This window comes from Capsicum annuum, chromosome 3 (genome assembly GCF_002878395.1).
Source record: "Capsicum annuum cultivar UCD-10X-F1 chromosome 3, UCD10Xv1.1, whole genome shotgun sequence".
Classification (NCBI taxonomy): Eukaryota; Viridiplantae; Streptophyta; class Magnoliopsida; order Solanales; family Solanaceae; genus Capsicum; species Capsicum annuum.
This window is the reverse complement of record NC_061113.1, coordinates 12,486,066-12,498,169: the sequence shown is the minus strand read 5'-3', so window position 1 is coordinate 12,498,169 and position 12,104 is coordinate 12,486,066. Positions and strand designations below refer to the sequence as shown.

At 31.0% G+C, this 12,104-nt stretch overlaps 2 protein-coding genes across 2 annotated transcripts; both read left to right on the top strand.

Moving 5' to 3' along the window:
• Positions 1-9,279: 9,279 nt before the first annotated feature.
• Positions 9,280-9,948, top strand: LOC124896569. Its single transcript, XM_047408139.1, has one exon. It carries the CDS (start codon positions 9,280-9,282, stop codon positions 9,946-9,948), a length of 669 nt encoding a protein of 222 aa, XP_047264095.1.
• Positions 9,949-10,867: 919 nt separating this feature from the next.
• LOC107865556 lies at positions 10,868-11,791 on the top strand. The gene has a single exon (XM_016711801.1). It carries the CDS (start codon positions 10,868-10,870, stop codon positions 11,789-11,791), a length of 924 nt encoding a protein of 307 aa, XP_016567287.1.
• The last annotated feature ends 313 nt before the right edge of the window (positions 11,792-12,104 follow it).

Sequence of the window (12,104 nt, the reverse complement as noted above, 5' to 3'; positions counted from 1 at the left end):
TTTGCCTTAATTTTTTATTTTTTTGAAGTTATGTTATTCTACACAAAATATGTGATTACGATAATTAATTTAAAATAATTTTACTCCATTCGTTTTAAAAAGAATGACCTATTTTCCTTTTTATTTCATTTAAAAAAGAATGATCCCTTTTCTTTTTTGACAATACTTTAATTTCAACTTTCCACATGGCATATTCAGGACCACAAGATTAAAAGACATTTTGGTACATTTGACACAATTTTAATTTAAGGTCACGAGATTCAAAAGTCTTCTTTATTTTCTTAAACTTTGTACTAAGTCAAAGTAGGTCATTCTTTTTTAAACTAATCTTTTTAAATAAGAAAAAAGAACACTAGATTGCTTATGCATATTACACACAAAACACAATTTAATTTATTAGACAAAATAAAGTAATAAAAATAAGAACTAATTTTAAGAATATATTAAACTAATTAGATCATACAAATATTACTATTCATAAATTTAAACCGGAGATATATGAATTATATAATAAAGTTTTAAAATAAAAATAAAATAATATTAATAATATAATATATTTAACTTGTGAATAATATAATAAAAAAATATTAAACACAATAGTTTTTTTACATTTATATGTTTATATTTATATACATAGATTAGGCATGTCTCTGATGGTGTCGGAGGAGGGTGGGACGTGAAGGCATTTTATTGAGAAATAATTTAGTAGTTAAATTTTTTTAAAAATAGTATGATTTAACATGCTTTGACAAAATATTGAAATCTATAAAAACTAAAAATAACATTTTAATATTACCCGTGCATCGCGCAGGTATATATACTAAATATTTTTTATTATTTGCAGTTATCTGTCCCATGTGTTTTAATGATCTTAAGATGTACAAGTTGCTTTTTATTTTATTTTTTGGTCAAGGAAATTTTACGAATGCCAACTCCTATATCTATCAGATATTAAGGTTTTCTTTGACTTGCCATTCTAATAATGGTAGACCTTTTTTTAAAAAAATAAAAATATGTATATATATATATATATATATATATATATATATATTTAGATATAGCCAAAGCTATCTAGTATAGTATAGGTAGAAGTAAATTACTGTGGCATTTGAATTTGCTAAAAGTAGCTTTTGAATTTGCTGGTCAAATTAATTCAGATGCTCTAATTGGAATCCATGAAAAGGAAAACACTTTTAATTAGAAAGTTTTTTATTAGCGCAATTTGAATTCGAGACCTCTTATTAAAGACAAGATTCTTTATTTTTAAGATTCTTTAGATGTAATTAAAGAGTTGTTTTCAGCAGTAATTTCAAAAAAAAAAATATTCACTTAGCATTTGGTATTCGATCTGTAGTACGGCTAATCTGGATTACGCCGAAATTGCATTAGGGAAGATGAATTAAACCGCTCTCTACCATAGATGAATTCATTACTTAAAAGTGTACGTAATTGAAGAGTTGATTTAAGAAGTAAACTTTAAAATATTTTTTTTTGTTCTTCACTTGGTATTTGGTATTCGTTGAGATTCGGCTAATCTGGATTCATTTTGGGAATTCCTATTATGGGGAGTAAAACATCTCCTACCAAAGAAGACTTCATATCCAGATCACAGAGGTCGTCGAGACCTTTGATCAAGCACAAAGGACTACTTACTACTCTACGAACACCTTTTGTGGTCTTAAAAATGTATTTTCATTATTGCTTAAGTGTGGTGAAAATAACATGTCACTTGATATAATGACGCTTTATCATACTCATGGGCGGAGCTACATTATCGCAAGCGTGGTCAGATGAACAACCTTCGTCGAAATTTTTTTTGAATATATAAATTGAATATAATATTTTAAAAATATATATAATAACTGAACAATCTTGACATAAAAGGCAATAATAGCCCAGCAGTCAAGGGTGTGTAGATTCACCTAGGTGTGTGGGTTCAATCCCCAAGTATGGCAATTTTTTTTCCACCTCTTAATTCTAAAAGTATGAACACATTTGATAAAAAACATAACTCCGCCACTAATCATACTAGCTAACTAATCTATCTACAACTAAAAATTTTACACCATAAAAAATCTAAAAAAAAAAAAATGTACAGTTATAATTGGGTCGAGGCTATAAGTCTTGTGTTCTATTTATGATAAAACATGAATTTTGTGCTCTAGAGTGTCATTTGCATGAATTGGTTCTATTTATGATAAAACAATTTTTTATTTCTTTTTAGAAATTAAACATATTCACGTGAAGAAATATTACTGCTGTAAGATGTAGATACATAAAGGATTCTAATAAGAATGGCCATATGTGTGTGTAGATAGAAATAGCAAATGATTCTTAAATATTACACATGTATCCTAGCCATCATTGTCCACAGGCCTAACCCATCGTCAGGCCTCTTAAGTACACACGATCTTTTACTTAGGCACCTCAAGTGGATATTGGTTCATTTTGGCACCTCAAGTAGCGTAAAAGTGTGTCACTTTGACACCTTTTGATGAGTTAGCAAGCTGCATGTGTTGCACCTCGATGAAGGCACGTGAAAGACTTTTTTTGGCTGATGTGGCACCCAATTTGGCCCACCAACAATATATTAACTCTTTTTCATTAATTTATACCTTTTTCCTTATTTTTATCATCATTTTTGTCAATTTTAAGCTTATTTAATGGTGAAAATTATTGGGAGAGATTTAAAAATTAGATACATATTTAGGAGTTCGTCTTCCCAAAAATAATATATACACTCAACGCCCATTGATTTATACTTCTTTCACATTTTTATCCGTTATTTTTGTCAATTTTAATTTATTTAACGATAAGAATTATTGAGAGAAATTTATATACGCATTTAAAGGTTCGTGAAGATTAAATAATAAGCACCTTTTTTTTAATCATTAAGGGCAAAATTGATGAAGAAAAATAAAAAATAAGCGACATCAACGAAGAAAAACTAAAAATCAAACAAAATCGATAAAAAAAAAATTAAAAAATAAAGCTAAATCAGTGAAGAAAAATTGAATTTAAAAAAAATCAATAAAAAAATTTAAAAGATAAGCATAAAAATCAGTGAAGAAAAATTGAAAATCGAAGCAAAATTGATGAAAGAAATTAAAAAATAAAGCTAAATTAGTGAAGAAAAATTGAATTTAAACAAAATCAATAAAAAAAAATTAAAATCGAAGCATAAAAATCAAGAAAAATCAGTGAAGAAAAATTGAAAATCGAAGCAAAATTGATGAAAGAAATTAAAAAATAAAGCTAAATCTGTGAAGAAAAATTAAAAATTGAAGCAAAATCGAAAAAAATATTAGCGGGGTGGGTGGGGTGTTTTAAGAAGAAGACTGGTGGGGTGGGGGTGGCAGATGGATGGGTGGACTGGTGGGGTGGGGGTGGCGGGTGGGTGGGTGGACTGGTGGGGTGGGGGTGTGGGTGGGTGGACTGGTGGGATGGGTGGGGTGGGAGTGGGTGAGTGGACTGGTAGGGTGAGTGGGGTGGGGCGGCATTGGGTGGGTAGGTGGGGTGTTTGAAGAAGAAGGTTGGTGGGGTGGGTAGGTTAGGGGGAGGGGGTATTTTTTTATTAATTATTTGGGTATTTTTTATTTAAAATTAATTATTTATATATTATTTGGACAAAAATGATACGTGTCAGCATTTTATTCATCACTTTCCACCTCAGCGGAGAGTATAACTCACACACTAATATTATTTTGCTGATTCAGCAAAAGGTGTCAAAGTGACACACTTTTACGCTATTTGAGGTGCCAAAATGAACCAATGTCCACTTGATGTGTCTAAGTGAAAGATCGTGCGTACGTAAGGGGCCTGGCGATAGGTTTGGCCTTGTCCACACGGACGTACACGTACAAAATTGATGATACATACATTCAGTTTTTACTTTGAAAATGCACGCATTAACATACAGTTACTATCACATATTGTATTCACGTGATTTCGATTAGGATGAGATATTTACGCGTGTAAATACACACATTCTACTACCATGGGCGAAGTCACCTATATCAAAGGGTGGTCACGTGTAAATCCTTCATAGGAGAATTATGTTGTGTATATTGGCTAAATACTAGCTATTGTGAGAGTGTATTTAATTTTACACATCGTTAACACAAATAAGAAAAAAACTTGCACACTTTTCGTCAAATTCCTGGCTCCTCCATTGGCTACTACCTTTTGAATTAATGTTCCTATGTTTTTAAATATAATAAAACCTCATTATTATTTATATATATACACACATATCTATATCTATAGCTATATCTATAATCTTTTATATCAATATATATAATCTATAATTTATATCTATATCTATAATATATAATTTATATCTATAATATATTAAAAGTGTGAAAAACCTTAGAAATATTGTTTGAACTTTTTACCCTTCATTAAAGTCTTTGTTTTAGACAAAATTATTTTTTAACTATTTTTTTTATATTTAAAATTTGAAAATTAATTAAATATATTTATTAAAACTTTTCCTTATTAGAAGTCACCATAATTAATGACAACTAATACTTTTTTCATTAGTTTAACAATTCTAAGTCAGCTACATTTGATTTTAAGAAGATTTAAAAAATATAGAAATAAATAGAAAAGTGTTAAGATAAGAAAAAGTTACGAAGTATCGAATTTTTAAACGTTTAAGTACACAATAAGGGTGTAATTAGTGATTTTGTAAAGATTTAACAAGAAAAGATTTTAAATAAATATAAGAAAATAACATCACAAATATGGTTCAAATTGATGTATCTCTTTAAATCTTTAACAACAAGAGAAAGATGTATTGCATGACAAACGTAAAAATAATGATCCATCAACCACTTAAAATTTCTGATAGTAAAATATATATGTGCTTGTGCTAAAATATATGTTTATGTTTACACTATTATATTAAAGTGCGAAGAATCTTTGACAAGTAATTTGAATAACACTTCATTAAAAATCTCCGCAATAGAACATTATTTAATTTTAAATAATCAAACGTTACACGTGTGGTTACACTAGTATATATCTTTATATCTATAATTTATAATCTATAATATATTAAGAGTGTGAAGACCTTTAGAAAAGTGATTTGAACTTTTCGCCCTTCATTAAAAATTTTCGCAATACAGAAAATAGTCTTTTTACTTATTTTTTTGATTATTATATTATTATATTTAATATTAACTAGAGTCCTAAACATTAAAATATTTCTATGTTTTTAATTTAAAAGGAAAGATTTAATTATAATGGAAAAACAAATCCTAAAATTGGACAATTACCAAAAGAGCTGAAGAAATAATGTTTAGGATCTCAAAAGAGCATATTTATTATACACCTATATTTGGCTCTCATGAATTTTCACACTTCTACATCTTCCACGTTGCTTTTATGAATTTTCCCAATAACGTCTTGTGTTCACTAATGCAAATGATTGGTTTTTTTTTTTTATTTCACATCCGGTATTCGGTGCTCGTATTGGAGTCTGACTAATTCGGACCGCGTACTGCAGGGTCTATTAAGGTGGCGGCTCTCCCAACAAAATTTTATCCATACCCAAAATCGAACCCTCGACCTCTGGTTAAGGGTAAAGCAGCCCCATCCACTTCACCACAACCCATATTGGTGGAAATTATTGGATTTAACAAAACGTAACGTTGCAGCTCCTTGATTACACAAATATTTTATTTTTTATTTTTAGAAAAATAGAAGGGTCCAACTTTTTTGAAAAACAAAGAACTTTATTTTTGAAAAATTATAAAAACTGTCAATAGTGCAGTTTGATTTGAATTTTGTCCTAACAAATTTCCTTATTTTTCAACATTCAATTTTTCTTTAAAAAAAATTTAATGCTGCAACATTCAGTTGTATCCTAATATAATATAAATAATTTATATATAATACCAATCATAGGAGTCCTAAATCAAATTCATTTTGATTTATGAATATATTTTTATAAAAATAGTTGTTTTGAAAACAGGAAGTCTAAACTCTATATAAAAAGATTCACCATTGATTTCAGTATCATTGCGGTACTTGCTTCTCATTTGTTATTTATTAGTATTTTCTTAAAATAGTTTGAATGGAATTCCATGTATGACGCTAATTTTTAAAAATTTGATATCTTAATTATTTATTGCTATTGAATTTATGTTTATTGGAATATGACAAGGTGAATTTAATTTGTCACACTTCTTTTGTGCCTAAAATGAGGTTTTAACCTTTTTTTTTTTTTTTTTTTTTAATTTTGATTTTGATTTAAGTAGTCTTCAAAAATGGAAAGTCGATAAACTCTTCACCAACAATCGCCGTGTCATTAAGTATTTTCTTATCATTCTTTGTTCATTAGCATTTTTTAAAAACAATTTAGATGAAATTCTTTATATTGTTATGTGGAGTAATTGTATGATTATTGCATTTTTTGATAATTTATTCTTAATTGTTTATTGTTATATGAGTTTTCTTTTTCTTTTTATTTTTATTTAAGTTGTACGTTTGCGAAAACAAAAAATCGATGAAGTCTTCACCAACAGTTTCAGTGTCATTGAGGTACTTTTTTCTCATTCTTTGTTCACTAATATTTTTGAAAAAAATGTTTGGATGGAATTTACTATGCTGTTATGTGAAGTTGTATGATAGTGTGAATTTTTAGTTCATTTATGTCTTAGATGTTTATTGCTATACGAGTTTATGATCTTTGAAAGATGACAAGGTGAATATATTATACTTTTTTAGCCTAAATTCGTAAATTATTTAATGTTTATGGTATTTTAAATTTTTTCTTCTTTTGATTGTGATTTAAATTATCTTCGTGTGATCAAATTTACATTTGACTACACCTATGAGAGAATGTGAGTGTGGTGCGTTAAGAACAAGTCTAAAGGAAAAAGATAAAAAATTAAATTAAATTAATGACAGTAAATTTAATGTAAGAAGGAAATCAAGTAACAAAGTACTTTAAATAAATAAGATGTGATGAGTAAAAATTGGTTGCTATAAAATTGGTTTTTCCATTCTGAGGAGATATTATCTCTAATCTCTATGTATTTTTAATCTCTAATATCTAATATGTATTTTTAATCTATAATATATATAATTTCTAATCTAAAAGTGGAAAGACCTTAGAAAAGTGATTCAAACTTTTCGTCTTTCATTAAAAGTTTCTCCTTTAGACTAAATCATCTTTTCACTATTTTTCTCAAATTATTGTCAATAGGACTTTCAAATTAATTAAAGTCCTTATTTAAGTTAGAAAAGAAATCATAATATTTAACAATTCTAAATCAATTAAAATTTTACCTTACGTATAATTTGTTAAATTAAATAAAAGTAAACAATACTTTGAATTAAAAAAGGACACACAAAAAAACTAAACGTAAAGGCTTTTTTCTATGATTTGATATAAGTTCTCTAAAATTTTAGTATGTTTACAAAAATAAATTATCATATATATTTTTATAGACAATTACTAATTAAGATATTAAAGTAATTTTGTAAAACTGAACTTTTTGAAGTAAGGTACATGCGTGAGGCGCGTATAGTCGAACTAGTTAATATTAAAAGTGTGATGGGCCTTAGAAATAACGTTTGAACTTTATGCACTTCATTAAAAATCTTCGCTTTAGATAAAATTACCTTTTCACCTTTTAAAATTATTTCAATAATATTAAATTACAAAAATAAAAAATGAAACGAATAAAATTTCCAAAAAAAGTTTCTCAACTTTGACCCAAATTTTTTTTTCCGTAACAAATAAAAATATTCAAAAAAATCAAACGAATAAAAATAGGGGAAAGGACATGGTTTGACCATTTTTTTAAAAAAATGGCCCATAATTTGAAAATGTGGACAACTGCAGCTAGTCGGCCTAATTTATTTCCCCTTTCTAGTTATTTGGCCCAATTGGATACATGCAATCTCTATACTCAATTAATACACTTTTATACCACACTGATACACTTTTATACTACATTGATACACTTTTTAAAAAATAGAAAGGAAATTTTATGCAAGCACATGCAGTCCCTATATCCAATTGATACTCTTTTATACCACATTTATACACTTTTATAACAAGAGAGAAGGAAAACCTATGCATGCATATGCAGTATCCATATACCCAATTGATACTCTTTTATATTAGATTGATACATTTTTATACCACATAGATACAGTATATATACAACATAAATACACCTTTTACAGAGGAAACTGTGCAAGTATATACAATAATTGCAACTAAAGATTGTATAGAATATATAAGAATTATGTAATTGTCATATAGAATGGGTATATAAACTGTAAAGTTACTGTACAAAATATATTTTGTATGGTGTATACAAATTGTATCATTCTTATATAAAAACATAAAAATAAAATAAATAACATCATCAACTAGTTAGAAAAGAATAACTACAAACTTATATTTGATTGTTTAAACAATAAAGAGTAATTTTTTTTTTTTTTTTGTATTAAACCAGCAGCAAAAATGAAACTAGAAAAAAATCTAAAAAAAAGAAAAGAAAAGAAAAGCAGTAAATGACAACTATAAAAAACGAAAATAAAAAGAAGAAGAAGCGGAAGAAGCTTACCAATATTGGTCGCTATTTGGTCAACAAATGCAACTATAAATTGGAAATTAAATATTTGACTATCTTTTGAGATTAGTTTCAGCTGAGTTAAGAATATGGAATGACTAGTTATCAGGTTTTTAATTTTAGGGGCTACTTTTAAGATATTATTTTAATTTTATGTGCTATTTTTGTCCTTTCCCCTTATTGAAATTGGGTTTAGCCAAAGCCCAAATGTAGAAAACTGTCACCCAACAATACTAAAATCACAATTTGTTGGGACAAATGTTCTCGGTGCACGATAAGTCAAGGTAGGCTAACTTGCGCCAATGGCAAAACGACGAAGACAACCCCCGACGGCAGAGAAGACCAAGAATCTAGTGACACCAGCTACCGGAATACAAAACAACTAGCTCCGATTACGTTTGGAAGTTTTCTTCCAGCCCAATTCCAAGCTGTTGAAGAAATCAGTGAACCTAAGAATGGAGGTGAAACTCTTGCGAAACTGAAGGGGAAGACGATAGCCTCGGAGACAACGACGGTACCCCGCCGACTTTATTTCTCTGATGTGAGCACATCGACTGAACCTACACCACAGAGCCGCAGACCTACCTCTCCGGAGAAGGAAGTGGAAACCAAGCCACAGAGCTACCGACCCACCTCTCTTATGGAGAATTGAGAAAGAAAACCAGTAAATAATCGAAGCTCACAAATGGGAAAATCATTGAGTTTTGTCCCACCAATCCAGAACAATGGGAAACCAGTGGTGACGATAGATGAAAATGACATAAGAGCACAAGAGGATTATTGGGTTAAAGCTTTGATTGAGTATGTAATAGGGGATATACCATATGTGCGAACAATAGAAAACTATGTTGAACAGGTATGGAATTTTGTTCCCAAACCTCAAATCCTCTATCATGATGATGGGTACTATATGTTTAGATTCAACACAGTTGAGGATAGGGACCGTGTTATGCAAGCTGGGCCATACACCTTCCACAACAAGTCGTTTATACTACAACACTGGAAAATTGACTTTGATTTTAACCCGGAATGCATTAGGAGAATACCCTTATGGGTACAATTCCCTGGATTGCCTGTAGGGTACTGGTCGACTGAGGCGTTGAGTAAAATTTCTAGTGTTGTAGGGAAACCTCTGTACACAGATAAAGTTACTGCTGAAATGGAAAGAATATCGTATGCCAGGGTGCTTATTAAGACTGATGTCTCCAGGGTGTTGCCTAAGAATATTGAACTAATTGTACCAATAGGGGCATTCCAACAGAGGATAAAATATGAGTGGAAGCCTAAGTTTTGCCATGACTGCTTAAAGCTTAGCCATAAGGATGTGAATTGCTGGAAGAGGGCCAGAGAATAGCCTGAAGAGCTCATCAGGAAGGACCTCCACGACGAAGGAGAAGAATGAGAAGACATAGACCTCCCGTTCAGGAATGACAGAGAGTACCAAAAGAGAAAATGCCAACACCACAACAAGAGGAGAAGCTGGACCAAATGACAACTCAAACAATTGTACAGCAGCAGGGCACTAAAATACAAAGTGAAGCAGATGGCCAAGAGAGAACTGAGGCTAATTCACAGGTATTGAGTATACAGAGACAAACTAATGAACCAAGATCCTCAAGGATGATTGAATCTGGTAGGAGGGAATTTAAACCCCCATGATTATCAGCTCCTGGAATATTAGAGGGCTTAATCAAGCCTTCAAACAGAAAGAGGTGCTCCTCTTTCTGAAGAAGAATAAGGTTGACTTCTTTGGTTGTATTGAGACCAGGGAGAAAATTTCAAAGAAAATATTGCAGAAATTTAATACTGACTGGCACTAGTAATGTAACTATACAAAAGCTGAATTAGGATGGGTATGGGTACTTTGGAGAAAACATCTAACTGTTCAAGTGCTAGATGTACATGAGCAGTATATCTATTTATTTGTAGAGAATCAAGCTACACAATTCAGTACATACATTACAGTTGTATATGCCAGAAATGAATTGCACTAAAGGAAACTATTATGGCATGAATTAAAAGGGCTTGGAATTCAAGTCCATAATCCATGGATGTTGCTTGGCGACTTCAATAATGTTCTTAGCACAGAGGATAGAATTGGGCAACCAGTCACTCAAGCAGAGATGCAAGGATTCCAGGACCTACTTGCTGATCTACAACTTACTCCTCTACGAACCAAAGGGAGCTTCTTCACTTGGAATAACAAACAACCTGTGCAAAGAAGAGTACTTAGCAGAATTGATTGGGCACTGGGTAATTTGGCATGACTGAGTATGTATCCAAACATTGAAGCTGATGCACTCACTCCTGGTATATCTGATCATACTTCTCTCCTAGTCCAAGGTGGTAAGCAGATTAATTTGTATCCTAAGCCCTTTAAACTTTATACTGCTGTTATGGAGCATACAGAGTTTGCTGAGGTGGTTCAGAGGACATGGTATCAACAGGTAGAAATGCTTACAATGAAAGCTATCTGGCAGAAACTGAAGCTAGTCAAAGCTGAACTGAAAGAATTGAATACCTACATGGCTAGCTACAGCCATAAACTCAACCAAACCAGGCAACAATTGGAGCAAGTACAAGCTAAAATTATACACAACCCTCTTTGTCAGACTCTATTTGATCAGGAGAAAAGCCTTATTACAGAAATTAACAAATGGAGTGATGTAGAGGAGAAGATGCTGAGACAGAAATCAAGGGCATGTTGGATCAAGAGTGGTGATGCTAACACTAAATATTTCTATGAAAAATTGAGAATTGGAGCAAGCAAAAACACTATCACATCCATTTATACAACAACAGAAACTAAGTTAACAGATCTAGGAGCTTTTGAAGAGGAATTCATGACCTGTTTCAAACAGCTAATGGGAAGTAATGCAGCTACTCTACCATGTCCTAATACTGAAGTCATCCGGAATGGTGTGTGCTTAACTAGAAAGCAACAACTCTTCTTGATCATGGAGATAACTATTGATGAAATTGATAATACTATAAAAGGCATGGCCATGGATAAAGCTCCGGGAGTGGATGGGTTTCCAGTGGAATTCTTCACCAAAAACTGGGCTACTGTTAAAAATGATGTCTGTGATGCCATCCAAAAATTCTTCTCTACTGGTACCATGGACCAAGCATGGAACTGCACAACTATTACACTGGTTCAAAAACATGAATCCCCTACCCAGGTGAAGGATTATTGACCAATAGCATGCTGCTCTACACTGTACAAAGTAGTGGCAAAGATATTAACAAATAGGATCAAAGGTGTGATCGACCAACTGGTAGGCTACTCTCAATCTGCATTTATTGAAGGCAGAAGCATCATTGACAACATCCTACTTAGTCATGAGTTATTTAAGGAATATACAAGAAAGAGAATATCTCCGAGATGTGTCTTAAAGGTAGATTTGAGAAAGGCATATGATACTTTGAATTGGTGCTTCCTGAAATCTATGCTGGTTGACCTTGGATTCCCACAAAAGTTTGTACACTGGATAATGGAATGTGTGACTA